Source organism: Ischnura elegans, chromosome 12 (assembly GCF_921293095.1).
Source record: "Ischnura elegans chromosome 12, ioIscEleg1.1, whole genome shotgun sequence".
NCBI classification, from domain to species: domain Eukaryota; kingdom Metazoa; phylum Arthropoda; class Insecta; order Odonata; family Coenagrionidae; genus Ischnura; species Ischnura elegans.
In genome coordinates this window covers 32,319,278-32,342,842 of record NC_060257.1, presented here as the reverse complement: position 1 = coordinate 32,342,842, position 23,565 = coordinate 32,319,278, and the positions used below count along the sequence as shown (strand labels likewise).

General features: G+C 37.3%; 1 protein-coding gene across 1 annotated transcript; it reads left to right on the top strand.

The window, feature by feature from the left end:
* Window positions 1-1,793: 1,793 nt before the first annotated feature.
* Window positions 1,794-22,686, top strand: LOC124168845 (anoctamin-1-like). The gene is made up of 14 exons (XM_046547194.1): window positions 1,794-2,041; window positions 4,380-4,851; window positions 6,209-6,328; window positions 7,027-7,241; window positions 10,043-10,203; window positions 10,664-10,887; window positions 12,869-13,033; window positions 13,261-13,404; window positions 14,373-14,527; window positions 15,579-15,730; window positions 16,556-16,761; window positions 18,147-18,252; window positions 19,381-19,541; window positions 22,142-22,686. Exons 1-14 carry the CDS (start codon window positions 1,986-1,988, stop codon window positions 22,409-22,411), a joined length of 2,607 nt encoding a protein of 868 aa, XP_046403150.1. The 5' UTR covers window positions 1,794-1,985; the 3' UTR covers window positions 22,412-22,686.
* Window positions 22,687-23,565: the final 879 nt, after the last annotated feature.

The following is a 23,565-nucleotide window of genomic DNA, read 5'->3' as shown; positions in this document are numbered from 1 at the left end:
TAATTTTAATGCCGGTATCCCTGTTAAAATTGTTATTTTCTTCTTTGGATATTTCAATAGCTTCTCGGACGAGTCTCTGTTTAAAACCTTTAACTTTTGCAAGGATTTTGGCTTCCTTGAGGTCTATTGTGTGGCCAAGCGCTGCGTGTTCGGCTACCGCGGACTTGGTTGATTGTCCCAGTCGAATCGCTCTTGCGTGCTCTTCAAGGCGTGTTTTGACTGACCTGCCTGTTTCGCCGATATGGTTCTTCCCGCAGGTCTGGCAAGGAATTTGGTAGACCCCTTCCACTATTAGTGGAGTTCTATCCTTGACGGTGTTTAGGAGATGTTTTATCTGTATGTGAGGCGAGAAGATTTTCCTTATCTGGAATTTTCGTAGGATATTTCCTATTACGTCAGTCGTTCCCTTAATGTATGACCGTAAGGCTTTCTTCTGGTCGCTGAGGTCATTTGTGGATGAATTCGCGGCTTCTGCGGTGTTGTTTTTGATTTCGTTCTTTTTGATGAATTTATTAAATGTGCGAGAAAAGTATGAACATTGGGGCATACAATGTATCGGAAACCAACAGCAACAAATCGGTACCTGCACGCTTTATCTCACCATCACCCAGCCCAAATAAATGGAGTGGTCAACACCTTGATTCACCGATCCTACACGATAAGTGACCAGAACAACTTTGCCGAAGAGAGACGGAAGCTAGAGGCCATTCTACGGGGAAATGGATTCGACGACAGAGTTATCTCTCGCACATTTAATAAATTCATCAAAAAGAACGAAATCAAAAACAGCACCGCAGAAGCCGCGAATTCATCCACAAATGACCTCAGCGACCAGAAGAAAGCCTTCCGGTCATACATTAAGGGAACGACTGACGTAATAGGAAATATTCTACGAAAATTCCAGATAAGGACAATCTTCTCGCCTCACATTCAGATAAAACATCTCCTAAACACCGTCAAGGATAGAACTCCACTACAAGTGGAAGGGGTCTACCAAATTCCTGGCCAGACCTGCGGGAAGAACTATATCGGCGAAACTGGCAGGTCAATCAAAACACGCCTTGAAGATCACGCAAGAGCGATTCGACTGGGACAATCAACCAAGTCCGCGGTAGCCGAACACGCAGCGCTTGGCCGCACAATAGACCTCAAGGAAGCCAAAATCCTTGCAAAAGTTAAAGGTTTTAAACAAAGACTCGTCCGAGAAGCTATTGAAATATCCGAAGAAGAAAAGAACAATTTTAACAGGGATACCGGCATTAAAATTAGCCGTACTTGGCAACCCGTAGTGAGAAAAAACAAGCAGCAACCCATTCCTCCAACCTCCCGCTCCCCTCCCCCCACCAACTGACAAGATACCTATATAAAAGATTTTAAATTCTCATCTCTTCATAATCCCTTGAAAAAGCGACCAGCATCGGTCGGGAAACGTTGGGGCCACCCAAAGAATTGACGCGGCGACATAGCCCAAAAGTTTTTAATCATAATGACGAGCACCCGCGAAAGTTTTAACGATGAAAATTAATTGTTAACTCCAATAGAAAACAGATATAACGGTTATATTTTTTTAAACCTCCTTTCTTCCATACAAATGTATTTTTATTTGAAATTGTGTTTGAAATACTATTTTTTAGCTTGTTTTTCGAATATCCAAGTCGAAGGTATTTTTTATTTTGCATTTCAATTACATTTGAAGCTGAATTTTGTATTTAAAATGCATTAGGAGCGGTATTTTGTATTTCAAGTACTCCTCAGCCTAAATTTTGCCCAGCCCTGGCCATTGGCAACCGTTAAACACATGCTGCAGCATCGCGTCTGTCATCCGAATTTCGTCGGTTTATCTTTCGCACCCCGCTTCGTAAACGACTCGAGGAGATTCTTGGAAGGGGCCGCTTTGGAAGCTTAGGGGCTCTTATCGTTCCGCTTGGGTCTTCCAACGCTAGTTGATGTGAAGAAGTGGTAGGGTGTGCGTCGATCTCAAGAAGATGGACTCCGCCTCGTCACTTCTTGGAAGAGTGGTCGAAAGGATTGACCCACTCAAGTAAGGAAAATTTTTCGCATTCTGCTTCTCTCGGTGAATTTTTCTCTTAGTTTTTTGTTCTTTTCCTGGAATTTCGTTATTATTGGAAACTAATGGGCCACCCGGTGTTTTTTTTGGGAAGGATAGTAGTAAGGGGAGTGGGAAACTTGGAATTCATGGTTGCATGGCAAAATTTTTAAGTAACGGAACAAAGCATGTATAATAATGGTATTCATATGTAACAGCAAAAAATCGAAAAAACGATTTCCGTATAGCGCGAACGGGATCAGCTTATACCCCACTCCATAGATACTGAGTGAGTACTCACTAAGTGAGAATTTTATCAATGTAGTCCCTAAAATTAATGCACGTATTTTTCATAGTTTTAATTAGAAATAAAAACTTATTTCTGTATCTGAAATGAATGAATAATTACATGGAAGTAATACTTGCACGAATAAATAAAGATGAAGGTCATCGTCATCTGAACCAAACGCATAGCTGTTTCCATCCGACCCAGTGTTCTCATCATTCAGAAGGAAATCCTAGCTTCTTTGGGTACTTTTAGATTTCTCTGTTTTGAATCGGTTGCAATGATATTATCCGAAAGATGAAAAATATCCTCGAACGACACCATTCTTGAAGATTTTCTGGATTGCTGCTCCCGGAACCTCTGAATATCCTTATGTCTCGATTCAAGGGTCTCCTACAATTTTCCAACAGGTAGAACTGCTCCTTTTTCAATAGACACATCATATATAAGAATCTTATCTGCATTTGGGGGCATAAAATACCATGAATAGTACTCCACTTAAAGGGCCGCAGCGGAAGAGCAATAATCGCGGAAACGCCTTACATCTATCAGAAGTCCACTAGATAAGGCTTTCAGAATGGTCGAAAACCTCTGAGACTGTAGCGATTCTCTCTTCCCCATTTCAACTTCATCTTTACTGCCATTACCTTTCTTAGCATAAGCATGAAAAACGATATTGTCGCATGATAAAGGTTTATGTTTTTTGCCACATAAATTTTTCGACCGAGATTCGTCGCCTTCATGAAGATTTTTTACCACTCCATGAAAAAACAGTCCAAAAGTGGTAAATTTTGAAATTTTAATTATCAAATGAAAAATGCATCATAAAAACCAATAAAATTTTCCGTATAATTCTTAGGTTATGATTTTTCTTTCAGAAAATATGCTTTGACATTTATGAAAAACCAGCTTAACGACAAACGAGCGGGAGTAAAAACATGATTTTTGCGAAAATTCCAATATGAAATTTTTAAATTATTTTTTCTCATTTTTAATGGCTTATGATGATTTAATGAACAAGCCAAATAAAAATTTAATATGTAGAGTTCCTAAAGCCAAAGACATTATATTATCAGATTGAATCATTTTTTCTTCCCAAAAAAATGGTGAAAATTTAGGGTCTTGCCAAGTTATTTTTTATTTCCGCCCACTGTGCTATGCTTTAAATAATAGGGGAAACGTGTTACTACTTTTCATCTCTACACGTTGTACATCCTCTACGTCACACCTGAATCATTTGAACTAGGGATGAGTCGATTCCACTTTTTTTCGATTCCGATTCCAATTTCGATTCCTTCAAATCGATTCCCGATTCTCGATTCTGATTCCATCGATTCTTACTCCTTATGGCAGGTGGGATTTTGATTTATCTGTAGCATCGCTGTCATTAAAATTTAAGAATTGAATGGAATAAAATAACTAGGGATGGACAGATCCAGGGTTTTTGGAGCCAGATCTTTCGAATCGGATATTTTCGATTCCAAATGCATTTTCGAATTCCTGCCATTAAACAAAGTCATTATTCAAGTTTATTGCGGGTACATACAATCAATGGAATGCTTTTTAGATTTTCATACACATTTTTATATTTTTATAAATTAAAAATTATTTTATGGGCTTTCAAGTTGATTTTTAAAAACATCTTTACATACTCAGGGTCTAAACTGTTACGCTTGGGTTTGGAAATGAAAATAGGAAAAATCTTAGGATGAACCACTGACCAGTAGCGTAGCGAGAGGACCCCCCAAAATATAAAAACACAATTACTTTCCTTCATAAAAGGAAACAAAATATTAAAAATCATGAATTTACAAAAATGAAAAAAAAAGAATCTCTGAAAAATGAACTTTTTTCTATTATGAAGGGCGTTAAAATTAGTTTGAAAACCTCTCCTTTGTACCCTGTTGTTTAAAAATTTTCCCCCCTGGTTTTGGACCCCCCCTTAACAAAATTCCTGGCTACCCCCCTGCTATCGACTGAATTCAAAGATACCAAAAAAGAATCATATTTATTGATAATAATATTTTTCTCCCTTGTCGAGAACAGTTTGATTCAACATGTGGAAGAGGGTGTGACAGAAGCGGACGACAACAAGCCAAAGCAAATCCAGCGATGCGACTTTGTGCTCACCTTCCCTCGGGATAATGAGGACCTGAAGAGGATAAAATTTGAGAGAGAACTTGAGAAGGAAGGTCTGGTGTTGCATCGACCAGAGTCTTCCAAGGAAGAGGGCTATCCCCGTTTTCTCCTCATACATATCCCGTTCGAAAAGATGGAAGAATATGCAGAGAAATTAGAGATATCTAAGCCCCTCAAAGGGAGTGCACTGGAAAATTGCACTGACCCGAAGAAACGCCAGGCCGCCAACCTCTCGCTGTCTCCGTACCATCGCCAGAGGTCGATGTTCTTCGACATCCTCCCCGCACCAAATAATGAAGATTTCTTCTCTTCATCGGAGCGGGCGCAAGCTATTTGGCACATCATGAGGAGGGCTTCATATGGTAGCAAGGAAGAAGAGGTAAGATCATAATAATGGTAATCCAGTGATATCTGTGTTAAGTGGTACCAAACTCCTGAAGGTGACCGCTAACTAGAGATAGATGTAAGGTTTTAAGGCATGTGGGATGATGAAATGAGCCATCAAGTAATTTACTGCCTAAAAATTTCATGTTTAACTGGTTAGGGATTTAAAATTATAATTTCAGGCAAAAATACCATTTATAGGGGTACAGTTGAAGCATTAACTCTTGTAATGCTCTTTAGTGATTGGACGTGTTCTACTTCCACACCTTTTTGCATTAACTCTTACCGAATACTGTGGTAGGTTTCCCAAAACCATGACACTGAGATAAATGATGATGCACACCGATTCTTGAACACTTCACTTCAATGAGTTATCCATTATTTCCATGATACATCCATTTCCTTGTTGGGGGTGCATTGGGATACATCCCCCTGGCTGGTGGACAATGCTGGGCATCAATTTATGCTCATCTTGTAGCCTCTCTGCCTCGGTCATGTACAAGTAGTGGTACCGACTTCATGGGGCCTGAGGGGCCCGAGCCCCCTCAAAAATTCGATATTCGATACGGGAATTCGCCCCGGCAGATATATATATGTAGTGTCTTACAATCGATGGTTTAACACTAAGTTTGATTATGATGACTTTTAAAGGATTTCCTCTACCCCTTGAATCAAGTAATTTGCATAAGGTAAATTGCATAGCAGAAAAAGAACTATGGCTGTGATGAGGTCAAGCCTTGGTGAGATGTCATTGGTGGATGAGGTGTAATAATTTTGTGCAAGTACATGCTATAAATTTACTGATGTTTTTTGGACAATATGTCATTTGGTATTATGTAACTATGGCCATTTTCTAGGACCGTAGCTGAACAACGACCTGTGTTTTAAAAACATGTTTGCCTTCAATTATCTACACAGGGGCGGATCCAGGATTTTTTTCTGGGAGGGGCACAAGCAAGGCCGTATCCAGGATTTTGTTCTGGGTGGGGCACAAGGATACCTCGTAATACAAAACGAACGCAATGATAATGGGACCGTATTAAAAATCATGCATATTTTTTAGGGTCTGGGGGGGGCACGTGCCCCCGTGCCCCCCCCCTGGATCCGCCTATGTATCTACATACGTACTTGCATCTTCCCAGATAATTAGTTAGATGCTGTGGATTATGTTGATGTATGCCTAGAGAGTTTCATCAAATGAATTATAATATTTTTGACCTGTGATGATAATGGCCAGGTCTAACGATCCTTTCAATTAATTTCAAGCTTTGCTCCGTAGATGCATATATGTAGTTCTTATTTAGATCTTAGCTTCCTTTATTTATTGACTTAATTTTCTTTTATATTCTCAGATAGGCATCAACAAACTTCTAGCTGAGGGAGCATACTCGGATGCATACCATCTTCATGACAATTTTTGCAAAAATGAAGGCGGTATTGAAGAAAAGTTTTCTAAAAATGAAGGCAAGGATGTAAGTATTCATGGCACAAATTTTCATGGACAAATTCCTCATATTCCTGAGTGTAAATTGTTGCACTGGGTACACTATTTAGTTGTACTTAGTGTACAACTTTTACACACTATGATAAGTCATGACTGTCTAGCAGTTTTCAAGAAGGTGGTACTTGGTTGCATACAAATGGACGCTTATCGAGATTTGACAATATTATAGTAAGGAAAAATCATGGCAACCATTATTCTGCAATTCTATTGTAGACATGAATGGTAATTTACTATCTGATGAATGACCATTGTAGCTTCTCACCATTACAATATTAATTTTATCGATCTACTTTGCAAGCATTATTTTAATGCAACCTGCAAATGTGAAAATTATTCTAATATGATGAAAGTTGATTTTTACAAAGTCAGATGATTTTGACTCGTTAATGATAATTTCCTACTGGTTCAGCATTGCACATTCCTGCATATGGCTGCTGTACTAGTTGTAGTATTTATGTGGGGGGAAGCAGATCTTGTTTCATTAGTGGTAACAGCTTTCGTACTCTTACAGAAAGAATCTGTATGGTTTTATCAGCTTTTAGTAAAGTACCTATTGCTCATGATGTTTTACAGAACTAGCAAATGTGTGCAATGACTTTTTTGTCTTTTAGTTGTTTGCAGTCCTGAGCTATGCCATTCATACTAACCTTTGTTTGAACTCATCAGGGGAAACCCAACTCATTGGGAGACTGGGCAAGGTTGAGAAATTTTCGTCATAATCAACCTCTTGATGAAATACGAGACTATTTTGGTGAGGAGGTTGCTCTTTACTTTGCCTGGCTGGGAACTTACACGGAATCACTTATGCTTCCGGCTTTGGTGGGGATATGCTGTTTTATTTATGGGCTTCTGCGAATGAATTCACCTGACAAAGTACCAATGTAAGTAAAAGCATAATTAATTTTTTGAACAAATTAGGGGTCACTTAGTCCAGGCACATAGCCAGATACATATGTATTTGTTGTGGAGGGTTTTTGGGTGATTTTTTGAAGTTTTGTATATTTTTTATGGAAATAATGGACTAAGTTATTATGGTGTGGCAAAGAGGTGTTTTTGTGCAGAAATCCACTTGATTTTATTATATAATATTCAACTTTAGGGCAGCAATTATCAATATATTTCTTCAAAGTGATTTAGCCCTATTGAAAATTTTCAATTGAAAATACAAATTTGTTCAATATGGTAAATTTATAAGGTAGGATATACATACATTCTAAATTTCTCGAATTCCGAATTTTAAATAAATAATTTATGTAAACAGAAAACTACACTAAAACACAGCAATCACATCAAGACTTTCACTGTATTCACTACAAATATCACTGAAGTCTGAGCACAAATGATGTAAATCAATGCTGCCTGGATTTAACACAGGTTAAATAATACTGATATTAATGAATATTTTCTCCACAAGCAAAAACTTTATCACAATTCAGTCAGCCACGTGCATGTAAACATGATTAACGAGATGACAGTACTGGCATTGTTGTCTTTAGCCATCTTCCCTAGCACAATTTGCCACAATTTTTTTAATAGGAGAAGTAAAAATTTAACGTACATTAAAGTTGTGATAGTAGTTTTATTTTGCGTGATCACTTCAGAAGCCATTCATCATTGGTGATTTTTGATAATCGTGATAGTGAATTCCAGCGGAGACCATGGGGGTGAATTCAATTGAATATTGAAAATTTCAACCGAATGTTTGGGAATTTAATTGAGTATTTAAAATTTAATTTAATATTTTCTTCAAATTCAATTGAATTTTTGGATATACAATTGGATATGAGGAAGTTCTATAGAATATTGAGAAATTTTATTGAATGCGATTGAATTGGATGAATTTTTTCAATACCCAGTGAGAAATGGGTGGTGGAATCCACGTGGAACCCACGTGGAGAATTAACGTGGATACCACGTGTTTTTGGTCGTGGAATCAACGTGGAACCCACGTGGAAATTTGGTGGAAAAATTAAAACAGCAGTTGGTGCTGTCCTAAAACCATTAAAACCTCAACCACTCTATATCTAAACCTATATATGTGTCTACGATTTTTCATGTGCTCTCATGGCTGCCTTTCCACGAATTATATAAAAATAGAATGTGCGATACATTTTCACATAACTAGCGTGGTTTCGGGATGATAAATGACGCAATGTCACACCAGAGAGTTAAGTTCCACAAATTAGAAATTCTGTTTACCGTTTTATGATAATCACCACAAATCCACTTGAAATCAACGTGGATTCCACGTGGGTCCAACCACTCAATATCCACCACCACCAAATATCCACCACTCAACGTGGATTCCACGTGGGTTCCACGTGGCTTCCACCACCCATTTCTCACTGGGTAGGGGGTGGCTGAGGTGATTCAAATTTACGGTATCAAAAGACTAAAAACTGTATCGAGTGTCAAAGTAGAGTTGCTCCGGGGCTAAGGGGCCTTCTTAGAAGATATAATGGAGGCAGCACTAAATTTTTTTTTGAGAGGTGGTGCAGGTAGGGATTGATGGTTGGAGCCCCTTAAGACTGGTCTACGTGCCTCACTTTGTAGACGTATCTGATACTCATAATGATAAGTAGAACTTTTCAACAAAATTTAAAGTGATCATAGCTTAGTTTTGCTGTATATCTGCATGCATAGGTAACTCTCCTGTCAATTTTAAGCAAGTCATTGTAGGTACATATTGAATTAAATGTTATACCTAAAGATGCCTGTGGTGGAGCTAGTTGCATGATCAATTTAAATTTTATGGAAAGTGACAATTTGCAATAATTTCATTCTTAGATGCATCTTTTTTCACTTTGAATTTGACTATGCAAAGTTAAAAACTTCAACTAGACAGAAAAACCCTTTTACTTAGAAGTCCTCATTTATAAGCTCTTTAAGCCAATTTACGTATTTATTTTGGAATTTTGATGAAAGTGTGATAGGTCTAAGCCAAAAACATCTCATCTTTAGGTTGACAAACAAAATTAAGGAAACAATGTTTGAATAAATCTATGCTCATATTTTTTGAATACATATGTATAGTTTTTTCAAGTTGTTAAATTGTATAGTTAATCTATATTTCTGTTGTTTTTCTGCTGGTTAATTTCATGTGTATTTTGTTTTGTTTTTTGTCTTATGCATGTGGCACACTCTGATATGTATTTGTGCGCACCAACTGTACTCTGTATGTCTTCCATGATGCGATGGTACAATTAAAGGCGAGTGTGCAAGTATCTGCAAATATCTCATTTCTACGATGATAACCTTGCCCGAAATATCCATATTCCAACACAAGTGCAATGAGTGGACTATGTCACCACTTTCAAGTACATAATTTAAGCGATTTGACTTAAATTTCTGCAGTCATTTACCAATTATTCAAAAACTATTGCCTTAATACACCTATGCTTTATGTACTATATCATGAGTACTATGGTTTGAGTCTAAAAGGGGTAAAGATGTAACATTACGTCCATACGTATTTTCACTAGGTACATACAATCGTAGGAGACGTAATATAACGTAGAATTGAAAATGCTACAAATACATATTTACCAATTGATCATGCTACTGTGTTGTGCAACTAGTTTGGAATAAATACCATATGATAATCAGAGTGGAATGCAAAGCTTTTACCCGTTTATAATTTCTTGAAAAAAAAACCTCATGTTTCTTTTTCAAATTTTTAAAGGGATGACGTATGCACTGGGGAAATTGGGAAGCAGATGATGTGTGCTCTTTGCCCTTCATGCTCTGAAGAGAAGCTCAATTCTTCATGTGGAGCGAGAATGCTACTCCTGCTATTTGACAACAATGCGACTGTGTTGATGGCCATTTTTACGTCTTTCTGGGGTGAGAAATATGTAATAGCAATTAAGTAAATAATTATTAACATAAACATTACATTATGGAAATACTTTCACTTGCAATTTCAAACCCATTGGAAGCAAGGAATCAAACTGGAACTGTGTCAGGAATAAAATAAAAGCCACAGCTGGGCTTTTTTGCCCCATCAGTACAACTTATGAACTGCCATGGTCATACTTTTGGGGAGGCCAGAGGGAGCCTGTTTGTTTTGATGCCTGCAGGCAGTTTGTTGCTTAATTAAATGCCCATTTTGACTACTTGCATGCCAATAAGTACACAAAATGGGCCACAAGAATATGCAATTTTTTGCAAATATGTCTGCAGGGATATCTGTTATCTTTATGAGCAATAATTCTCAGGACATATTTTTGTGTCTCGAATAATTCTGCAGAATGATGAGATGATCTAAAATTTATTATTAATGGGGACCTTGCTTGTATTTCAGCGGCTGGTTTTTTAATATATTGGCAACGAACCCAGACACGTCTCACTTTGAGGTGGGGAGGAGAGGCTATGCTGTCTGCTGGAGGAGGCGATCGGGACACATGGGAGAAGAGACCAGAGTACAAACCGCCAAAGAAAAAGAATTCAGACAATAAATCAGATGATTTTCCACTGTGGGAGAGGGTAATGAAGACGATGGCCTCATTGACAGTTGTGTTTTTTATGGTGAGACCATTCATATTTGGTTTCTTTTTAATGCAGTACATTGTTTAGGGATTTTTTTCTATATAATAATATAATAAAAATGTTTTAGTTATCCAGAGATCAAATCGTTACGTTGGTTATACTGATATAGGACACATCAGGTTAAAGAAACTGAAGGATCTCATTGGATACACGACACATGTCAAACATTGATAAAAAATTCATCAATGGAGTAAAACATAATACCTTAGTCCTAAATGCACAGCTACACTTTTTTGAGCCTTAGCTCAGCTGGCAGTTAATTGTAGAGTCGAAAGCCCATACAATTTGGACCAGTACTTGCATTTCGAGTGTGTACATATAAGATGTGTGGTTGATCAATCTGTCTAGTAGAGTAATGGTGAATATCACAGTTCTTAACATACTGAGAGAGATTTATTTTGTACTTACAAGTACATAAAAAATAGATGCACGCATGGCACGGGTAACATATCCATTGGGGATCGGGTTGGTGTGGTGGCTTCCCTCCGGGTGGGGTCGGGCTCAAATCCCAGTGGTGGCAGAGATTTTTCAGAGATTGCCCAATCCCTTCTTGTATGTTGTGTGGAGGACCTTTCAAGCTCAACACTTCGTCCATCGGATGGGACGTTAAGCCGTGGTCCCCTTGGCGCCTTTCGTTAAGAGCAGGCTAATGCCGACGCCGGGTTTCTTTCCACCCTTCCTTACCTACCCCTTCCCTCATGGCGTAAATGACCTCCGCTGACAGTCGCCTCCTCCAAATACCATACCATTATCATCATCATCATTAGTCAACAATCCTAAGATTGGTTTGACACTGGAGTAGCTGCGACTCCTCGGGATAATAATGTGGCGGTTTCCCCTTGCCTTCCACATCGCAGTACTACAGCCGTTAAAGTAAATGTTACCACGCCTGAAGTGTAATGAGTGTCGCTGTACTGACCATCGTGATCTCCACCTTCACTCATATGAAGAAGAGCTGCTGCCCTCTCCTCCGCGTGATGTGAGGCATAATTGTTGGCGGCCTCTCATAGCCAAGTCACGGTATCTTCACAGGTTTAGTGTATCATTTAGATGGCCTATCTGACCCAGGGATAGACCCATACCACCTCGGATTACCGCTGCTTTTTGTCCTCGACTGCTTATTCGACAAGTAAACTTGCTTATATCGCAGCTAACCTCTATATCTAGAGGTTGACCCACCATCCGCAACCCAGTGGACGCACTCGGTGGCTACCATACCAACATATCCATTTTTTTGAACAGGGCGTGGGGTGTCAAGGTTAGAAAAAGTTATGAGCCAATTGAAGGTAGTGTGCTAATAGGTACTTTCATTTGAAATTAAATTAACAAGGGCAACCACGGCCGCCCACAGACTTCTTGTGACCCCGAGTAGAGTTTGGGTGTGAGGACCCCCGAAGAGAAATAGCCACCTTAGCTTGTCGTTAGGTCAAGGGAAGTCGGCCCCTCCCCTCTGAGTAGCCCTGAGTACAACCAAGGTTTCCTCCCTTTTTTTTGGAAGTAAGGGCATTAGTAATGCAAAAGTATTACTTTAGTTTAGCAGTTATTTGGGGTTAAACTCATTTCAGACCTATTGTCCTTGAATTGAATTTGGATCAGTTCAAATAGGCAGAAAATAGGGTGAAACAGAGCATATATTCATACCTTGCATCTCTTTTAATATGCTGTTTAAATTACAAAAGTGTGGGAATTTAAAGAGAAACATTCACGTGATGTATTTACATAAAGAGTGTGGAGAAGGATGTTCATATTTTGAAACGAAGACAAGCATATCATGACATTTTCCCTCATATTCAAGGTCAATTGTAGAGGGATATGAATACTTTTAGTAAATGATTGGTACATCCCAATGAGTACAAATTATGTACCTAGAATGTGATGTGTATGCAAAAAAATTTTCCAAGAATTCCAAGAGGACTTATTTATTACACTTTATTTCTGAGCGTGTTGATTTTATTTTCAGGCAGCCGTGGTTGTATGTGCTCTTTTAGGAATCATAGTGTATTCAATATCACTGCGGTCATCTCTTTACTTTAGTGAAAATGAGTACATAAGAAATAATTCCAAAACTCTGACATCATTCATTACAGCTGTCATCAATTTGGTCATCATTATTGTTCTTGACTTGGTGAGTATATTCTGCATTACAAGCTGAATGAATTATTTCATGCCACAGTCTCATGTAGTTTATGCTCATGATATCGGCATGATGCATTATGAATATAATTGTGAAATGCATGTGAATTAATAAAATGTTTCTATATTTTATGTTTCAATGTGCTATTAACCTGAAACATATTCCAATATTTCATCCTTTATTTTCATGTAATGGAAATATTATCTTTTTTCGCACAGGTCTATTACCGTGTTGCTGATTGGCTGACTAACATGGAAAATCCCGTAACACAAGCTGATTATGACAGAAGCTATGTTTTGAAAGTATATGTATTTGAATTCTTCAATTGCTATTCATCACTGTTTTATATTGCATTTATGAAGGTAAGAGACAAATTAATTTAATTTGTGGAATTTTTTTTATAAATAATTTTTGGAACATATTTGAAAATTAATAAACTTCACCTAGTCTCACATTTTGATTAATATTAAAAATTTAAAGTTATTGGTGAACAAAAGAGGTAATTTTGTGTAACGTGAAAATATTTTTCCTCTTTAATTCAATAAATGAAATTTACCCTCCATCGTTGGTGTTAATGAACTCTACACACACATAACTAGTCATAATGGCATTGAGCAAGTTTTGTTTCAACAATAAATGATTGCCCTCGGAGCTAGCTTGGTGTCTTCTAATCCTTGCGCCATTTTCAAGTTGGCATACCTCATAAATTTGCATGGAAAGAAGACTCAAGGCTGCACGATTGGTTACCAGTCACCAACCAAAAAAATAAAACAACGATTTGGGATTTCATTATTTGAGATTTTGCATCAAAGGAATTGAAAGCAATGGAATGTATGTTGTATTGCATTTTATGTTGGGAGGGGGGGAGGCAGCAATCCTGCTGGAGTTTAGGGGCTATGGAATACCCCAAGTGAAACAGCCCTCCCCTGGAAAATTTGTTCAAATAAGCCACTGAAAACAGCATTTTAATTCTAAGACTAAAATTCATTTAACCCTTTTATGTTTTTGTTTTCATTGCACTTGAATCTGTTTTGCATTTGCATTTGAATTTCTTCATCTTGAATTTGTTTAGTAAAAATTATTATTTTAGTTGGGGGCCATACTCCCCCTAGATCCCGTGCCTGTGTTCTTACTCTGCCCATGTTTATATTGAGTACTAAAATTTGCTTCATCACGTGTTTGGGAAGGAGTTACACATAATTTTGATGGCAACAGTAAATTATGGTTGCGGTATGAATGTACAACATCATCATTCATGAGGTTGACCTCCTTTTCCTCCCACCCAGGCATATTGATATACATACATCTTTTATGTATCATTTATTTATAGGGTCACTTGTACACCTATCCAGGTGACTCAGCAATGCCACTTCTTGCTCAAGATACCTGTGATTCAGGTAGCTGTATGGCTGAACTCTTGATTCAACTGCTGGTTATTATGGGTGGTAAACAACTTTTGAACCTCTTTGAGGAAATCATTATCCCGTAAGTTTTAATTTGTCATAAGAAGATGCATTTAAAATTAAAGTTATTGTGTAGGCAACACACTTGTTATAACATATCATTAAGGTACAGAACAACCAAGGGATTGGGTTGGTATGATGGCTAGAGTGTTGGCTTCCCACCCCATGGGCTTGGGTTCAAATCCTGGTGGTGGCAGAGAATTTTCAGATATTGCTAGATCCCTGTTTGAATGTTGTTTGGCCTTTCTCTTACTGATTATATGACATGCACAACACTAAGTAGAAAATAGCATGAAAACAAGTTGTGGGTCAAATGACCCCCTGCAGTCTTTCTAGGTAAACCTGTCTTAAAAATTAAAAACAAAACATTTTAGTTAAATTAAGGTAATGCATCAATATTTTGACAAAAATGCAAAAAGTTTCAACATTTTAGAAAATATTTTAATGAGAGAAAAACTAATTTTAATTCTGAAAATGGGTCAAATGACCCCTGCCATCCGTCTACCCCTAAGTTCATATTTTCATCAGCATATTGCAAAATTGAACTTAATTAATGGAAAGAAGGGGCTAGAGATTAGAGAAGAGAAGACTTGGAATATTTGGGTTCTGATATTTCCATGAACTTGATGAAAGGATGGTCAAAAGAGCTATGGCTTGTATAGAGATATAGAGATGCAGTTGTGCTTTATAATGACGTAGAATAGGTACGTCAAACCAGCTGCCGAGCATTTAACCCTCGTGGAAAGAACAAAGTGCCTTTATTATTATATCTGTATCTTCCACATAGTGAATTCATATACTTTCAACTTCGTTGATGAAAAGATAACAGTAGTTTACTGTTTTTAAATGCTAAGTTCGGAGAAAATTCTTTATTGGCCAAGTCCAAGATAGAGCTTTCTATGAAAAAAATTCATCACAAATCAAGGGTAAATCTCAGGGATAACATTAATAATAACCTCACATGTACTTCTCGGTTAATTAATAGCCACGATAGTGACTACTTCCAGATGTAAAGTGAAACTTTTGAATATCTCGTTTCACACTGACTCTTATCTCTGTGAATTTCTCTACAGCCGTACGAAGAGATGGATCAAGAGCCATAAAATAGTTCTTGGTGGTGGTGGTGATACTACCCAAACAGTAAAAGTTAAGCAAAGATGGGAGAAGGATTTTCATCTATCACCAGAAAACCCTAAGATCTTCTGCAAAGAGATTCTGGAAATAGGTAACTATAAATTTGAGACGCATATTTGAAAGGTGCCATGTAAATGGTGATTAAATTCACATGAATTGCTGTACAAATTAAATTCCCTCAGATGGGGAAATGAAATGGCTTTCTGGGCCACTGAGCAGAGCTCTATGGCACCCAGGTTCCGTAATGCTTGGAGCGTGAATGCTTTCAAATGTTCACACATAATTTAATTACAACACACACTTGAAAATATAATCAAGGTACAATGAGAATATGTAGCATTTTATAAATTATATTATTTTAGGGTAAATAATATACTTTACATAGTTATTTCAGTGAATCCTTTATTCCGAATTATAGTGTGTTGTACTCTTGTTTCCCTTTGTTTTAAGAATAGAAAGAGCTGTCTACGATAAACATTATTATTAATCATATTTATGAATCATATTAATCATAGTTATTTGTTCAAACTATGATTCAGAAAAAGCATATTCAGCTAAATTACCTCTATGCCAGTGACGGATATATGGTGGGGACTTAGGGGGCTATAGCCTCCCTTTGGGTATCCAATTTACACTAGATAGAATGGTAATTTTTTTCCAACCTCCACTACTGCTGGAATTTTAAACCCCACTTAGCCCCCCCTAGTCCCTATCCTGAATCTGCCACTGCTCTATGCCAATATCTTTTATGAGTATTTTATAGCAAATTACAACATTTTGAGTGGGGTATATCAGACCTCATGTCATGGCATGAGTTAACTGCATTGCACGTCAAAAAAAAAAATTTGTCAGTAAGGTGTTCATTATGCTAAAGATTTCCAATGCAATATTATAATCTTGTAATTATTTGTTGCAGTTATCCAATATGGCTTTGTAACTATGTTTGTGGCTGCATTCCCATTGGCGCCTCTGTTTGCTGTCATTAATAACATTGCGGAAATTCGGGTGGATGCTGATAAATTACTAAGGCAATACAGACGGGCACTGCCTCGAAGAATAAAAAAATTAGCATCATGGGACAGTATTCAGCATGCAGTTACATACTTAGCTGTGGCTGTCAATGTAATTATATTCAAAATTTTTAATTTACTTGTCAATGGGTTCAGATCAGTGGCAAAACTAAGGGGGAGGATGAGGGGATAATTCCCCCCCCCCCCAAAGCCTCAGAGAAAAAAAAATTAAGACTATTGTCTAGTTTTGGCATATATTAACTGCATCTGCTTAAATTTTAAGAGCCAAAATGATGTAAAATGTACTTACTGGCATATCATTTTTCAAAAATTTTCCCAGACCCCCAGACATGGGGAGTGGGTCACCCTCCATCCCCCCAAAGCTTATTCCTAGTTACACCACTGGTTAAGATTGTTAATTATCGATCATGAAATAGATTAATGCTTTTCTGCCCAGTTCTAGAACGGGGATACAAGAAGTTCATGTTGCTCCATAAGGATCCCTTGAAGTATGAAACCAATAAGATCTTACATGAAAAATGCATTATTTCATGTAATTTTGATATTAATGAGATTTGCAGTAAATAATTTCTCATTTTGTTTTATAATTAACCATCTTAGTGCCACCCACTTAGAGTGTTACTGGCAAGAAATGCCAAAGATGGTTAAATAAAATTTGACAACTTCGAGAAAAAAAGTTATGCCATGTCATTTTTTTGGTTTATCAATCAACCTACTGCTTCTTAAAATTTTACTCCAATAATATTAATTTTTGACTGTACAACCAATGATGATTTTCTATTCAAGAATTTAGTGGCTGCGTTATTATTGATTTGAAAAATTAACTACCCCAAAGTCAAAATTTTGACTCGTGACACTTTTCACCTGAGAAACAAAGCCGCAGCACTAAGAGGGTTGAGGTAAAAAAAATCAGAAGATATAGGTAATTCATATCACTTTGATTTTGTTGAAGTTATAATATTAAAATCAAGTTGAATTCCCAAGTTTATAGTATGTTCCAGAGAAGGTGCTGCGACTCCACTTTTGTAGTTATGTATGAGTGACAACAAAAAAGAGAAAGCCTATAAAAAAGAAAAATACTAGCGTCTGCAGCTAAAAAGAGTTATCGTAATGTTTCTTAAATAAATTAATGTGTTCAAGAATATTAATTTCAAGAGATTTGAGAAGTGTGTGGAAAAGAGTTTAATTCATTTGAGAATTGTTTCCCTCCCTGTGGTTTGCACAGGTCTTCTAGAGTTACCAATCTGGATTTTTTCCTACAATACTTATGCTAACATCATATAAGTGAATCAAAACTACCTAAATAAATGGATTTAGGTACCCCCTTTTTGCATGTATATTTCGGGTAGCCTGCATACATTGGGTCTATGAATGAGTTTTTCCATTTGAACCCATCATTTACAATAAAATTTTTTTACTATGGTAGACCTACCCTAGACTTACTGCTTTAACTATTGACATTTGTCCATTTTTCAGGGATGCATTATTGCATTTACTTCAGAGTTCATTCCTCGCCTTATGTACATATCAACAATATCTGAAGACCATAGTCTAACTGGGTTTGTTAACTTCACACTTTCAGGTAGGTTTCCTATTATTATTTATTATACTTTACAACCATTTATTATAGAATATGTAATTTAGGCAAAGACTTTAGGCATCCATCCTAGGGTGGTCCTTATTTTTAATGTTTATGAATATATTTTGGTACGCCCCCACAGATTTATTCCATTTGGTTAGAAAATAAATAGCGAAAAATATTTTTGCAATCAGATACCAGGGAAACGTACCGCATTGCACTTAAATTTTTAAAATTTTGGTATTTTTTGGACATAACTGAAGATAAAATCACTCTCGGATTTTTCTCAATCACTTCCCCATTTTTTACCGCGACCTGTTCGACATTTTTCGTGCATCACTTTAAATAGTTTTCATTTCTGCCCTTTGGTTCCTGGGATATTGCACCAATTTAGCATGCGCCATCCCAGGTACGGCCTCTCACTCAAATTCTCGAGTGTATTAAGTTCATGCCGTGAGTCACGTTTTGTATAGCATTTCTTGAAAGGACAATGAAACCGATGTATTCTATTCTGCAAGTGAAAATCAATTGTTTTGCACAGTGGTCACTTAACTTCATTGTATAACTGATGAAGAAAAACTCTTCGGACGGACATTGGTTTATTTTTTTTGCCACAATTTTCATATTTGTAAAATTTCTGGGAGCGCGAGAGGCCGCACCTGGGATGGCACACGCTAAATTGGCGCGATATCCCAGGAACCAAAGAGCAGAAATGAAAAATATTTAAGGTGATGTAAATACAACAATGGACGTACAATATGTCAAACAAGAACCATGGGGTCTCATCTACCCACCGCATGCCCTTTCCCGGGTTAAGAGATTTTTTTAAATGTCATGACAGTTGATAATCAAATAAATTATGAATTATCCAATTGCCGTATTTCATTTACCTAATGATACTTAAAAGAGTGGTATTAAATTATATTGTGTTTCAAAAATTAAGATGGTATAATGCTGATTATTTTCACTATTCTTTTGACCATTATGGATTTTCTCTTTGGCAGGGCAGTAATTTTAATGTTGCGAGTCCACAAAATTCGTTAATGGGTAGGATGTGTTGGTGGAATTACTTATCTTTACTTTAGGACCAAGTACTACTTCTAATTTTTAGGGCTTTTCTTTTAATTTCAGAGTACCAAAAGCCTGGCATATCTGAATCAGAGGGAGATGGTTCTGGAATTTGCAGATACAGAGGATTTAGAGAGCCTCCCTGGAGTGAAAATCCATATTCATTTTCTCCTCATTACTGGCATATTCGAGCCATGCAGTTGCTATTTGTAATTGTCTTTGAGGTAAGTAAACTTTATTGTTCAGTTTATGAAAATCAGTGAAACGTAACTTTTTTCAGATTTGACCATTTAACCGCTATTAAATCTATTAGTTATTTGAAGGATGCCAATGGAAATTATGAATGCGAACTTAGGATTAATGTCATGTCTGATTTTATTTGGTATCACTGGAAGTACAGATATAATGAGATAACAGCACAAAATATGTTGGTGCCGCACACAAAAATATTGAACAACTGAATAACATCATGCGAGCATAATGTTACCAACATATGGATATAGGTAGGAGCCCAAGTATTACTAACAAACAAAATCAGGTCAACATCACCTAATGTGATCTCTGCATTTATCAATTTTGAATGTTACTGCTATTGTTAGAAATGCTGATTTACTCCTGTGATTATTACCATATTTCCTCTAATATATGCTGCAGCTTTTCTCCTCATTTTGGGGACTCAAAATCAAGGTTGGCTCATATTTGAGGTGCAGCTTAAATTCGAGAACATTCTACAAAATTCATGAAAATGATGATTTTGAATGGCCAGGCACCGTGGAAAAATATCTGATCAGTAGGCAAGGTGAATTCTGCATCAAATTTGGAGGGAGGGTCATGAACTGGGTTCGGGGAGTGTGGAATACCCCCCTGGGAGAGAGGGACGATCTCTCATGCATAATATTATGTAGGGAGAGCAATGCTTTATGATGAATGCATCTCAAACATTTTCTGAAACACATTTGGGACTTGAAGCCATGAATTTGCATATGCACTCCCTTTACCATACTTTCGTAAGGAATCAAAAACTATTTAACTAAAGACAATTAAAAATATTTATAAACGTATGTAGGAGGGGGGTCATGACACCTGTGACCAGCCCCCTGATACTATTAAATCCTCCCCTGATAATATTGTTAGTCATGTGAGTTAATCTGGAGATTATGGTTAATAGGCTTCATAAGGAGAGACTTCTCGCAAGACATTTATTCTTGGAATTTGGAGCATCATCGACCTGAGGTTTCACCGTACCATATTTTTGGTATGCAGAGGTTTTTTATTAGTGGCAATCAGAGGTTTTTTCTTTCCTTCTTTATTTCACATGATTCATGATATTTTTGATAGCAATAACATGGTTTTACTCGTATAATTAATGCTCCATGCAAGGCCTGGTTTCGAAAACCACACATCCGTGGCAGTGTGATCACGGATACAGAAAAGTGGTCTGCAGGAATGCTTCAAAACCACTGCTCAATGTTGGAAACTACACTGTCAGGCACCACGCCACTCAGTCATGTCTCGCACAAGTTCCCCGGGTTGCAACTGCTGTGGGACGTGTATCTGTGATCACGGAGCGAGGTCGCTCAGTGCGAAGCTTGGAAAACAGGAACACGGTGCTCCTTTCGATCGCTTCTGTTTTATGAAGGGGTAAGCCTAATGGAAATAATAAGCCTAGTGTATCCTAGCATTAAAATGCAGTAATTCTGGTGATTTTGCATCGGAGTTTATTTTTTAAAAATAAAGATAGCTGAAAAAATTGAGCGTGAGTGAAAATCATGCATGGATAATCCGAAACCTGGATAAACAGCAGCTGGATAATCAGGTGTCTGCTGTGAATAGTTTTGTACGAATTGGCAACCTTCAGAAATTTCAATTTTATCAAGTGTGTGGGGATGTGACCCGAAGACAGGGGAGAGGCTATAGCCCCCTTAACTACGGCAACAGATATCAGCCACTGCCCAAATAAGAAAACTACAGTGAAACCTCGATTTTACATTCCCCCATTTTACATTTTCCCTGATTTTGCACACTTTTTATTAGGTCCCAAACAATACCGTCTGTAAACAATGATACTCTATTTTACAATTTCCTCAATTTTGCACTTTTTGTAAGTGGTCCATTCAAAAGTGTAAAATAGAGGTTTCACTGTATACATTTTACTAATGCTGCTATGTATTTCATTAAAATTATATTATACTGAAAGTTAAATTCATTGTTGGTTATTGAGTATCTACCGATTCGATCGATGGATTTTTCTCATCTCATAGGAAAATCCACTAGGATTGGTAGCATATTAATTGCGTTTTGCTTGGTTTTGCTGTTAGTAGGGCCCGCCCGCCTTTGTGATGGTGCGGGATTCCTCGTCCCTTCCCTTCCTTCCCTATCCCCTCCCCGGAGGCGTCGTCGGGCTCTCATCGCGGCGGCGCCTCCTTCCTTGTTCCTTCCCCTTCTGGGTGCAGAGGAGAAAAGCTCGTGCTTACAGTCCCTGCCCCAGGAGTTTAACCTTGCGAACCCGCCCTAGGGTTTCGTTTCCATTGTTGGTTATTGAGTGGCCTTATGAAATCTATCTAAATTGAAAAACGGAGTGCTAGGGGATAGGTGCCCCTGGGCTAGTGGTCTCCTCAGTAAATGTTTTGCAAGTAGTCGCCACATAGGAAAAAGATTTTGGGCCTCCTCCTTGGCTATATGCCTGATAGGTAGGAAAGGGAGGGTTAGGAAATACATATATGAGGGGATAAGAAGTTAAACCCAATGAAAACCTAATCCACTGGTAGATATTGGAGGATTTATTTTATTGTAATATTGAAATAAACTATCTTTCTAATTTCAGCATGTGGTGCTGGGTTTGTCTAGCTTTATTGCGTACTTCATTCCGGAAGTGCCGAGGACTGTGCAAGAGAAGGCTCATGAGGAGCGTAAGATTGAAAAGGATCAATTGGCGGAAGTCATGAGTGAAGGAGTCACGTCTAAAGAAGTTGTGTGTGAAGAAGCACATGGAAGCCTTGAGACGGATAAAAAGGGAAATGGCCTAAAGATCAAAGGATTAGAAGTAAATTTAGGACCTGACGGTGTGACAGTAAGCTATAAAAAATCTAAATGAATTCCCTAGGAGTCTGCTAGTGGACTCACGACATCTCAAGTACACTAATACCTATTCTTGGGTTCTCACGCTGTTTGTGTGTCAATTTACTATCATGGACATGAGGTTTATTAACAGATATAGATGTTCATTAGTCTGACTCAAGGAGTTTTTTCATGTTTTTTCACCTTTTTTAAACCATAAATTTTCATTGTTTTGCTCCAAAAGTTACATTCTTCCTCTTAAGGTTTTACCTTATTGTCGATAAAGTTACTTTTACTGTTTATTTTTATTAAGAGAGCATTTCATTGATAAAGGAATCAATTTTTTGGTTTATGTCTCACAGAGTGTGAGCCATTTGTTTCACATAATAGATGTACGATTTTAGTGTTTAGGTCCAATGCGCCCCTGATTGGCCTCACATGGTATTTTTGGCATTTACTCACTTATGAGCTACTCTTTCCGTTAGTGAGTGGATCTCCTTGCAGTAGATATTTAATCAAAAAACTAATAATGTCAGTGGCGGTTTTAAGGGTGAAGTGGGAGGATCTAAATTTCTTTTTTATTACCATATTTCTCTGAATATAGTACCCCTCTACATATAGTCCCCTCTCATTTTGAGGCTTCAGTATCGGGAAAACATTAAAAAAATTCGTTTGAATATAGTCCCCCTTTTACTATTACGGTGGGAATTTTAGGAAAAAAGGGGGGAGTATATTCAGATAAATATAGTATACACTCATTGTTATTTTTTTTTTCTTTCTTTTATTATTTTTATAGTCCTTATAGTTATATGCTGATGTTCAATGCAATTGAGTGTATTTTCAATACTTTTTCAAAGTTGACAATTGGTCACATTCCCTAATCTGCTAAATATATAGTGAAAAATAAATGTATTATAAGGTGTTGAATTTGTTGTAAAATATATGGAGCACCAAAGTTATACACTTTTACGCAGAAATCATATTTTTATCATTTTATGAAAATTAACCCTACGTACAGAATGGTCAAGGAGTCTTCATTTCAGGTTAGAATACTGCTGCTTCATCAATTGGAGTTGGTTCCTGAAGAACAGGTTAATTTAATTGCAATGTTAGTAAATTGAATGGCTTCATTTACACTTCATTTTTCCGTGGCAATGTACAGTGGCGCCGACTCCATGGGGCCTGAGGGGG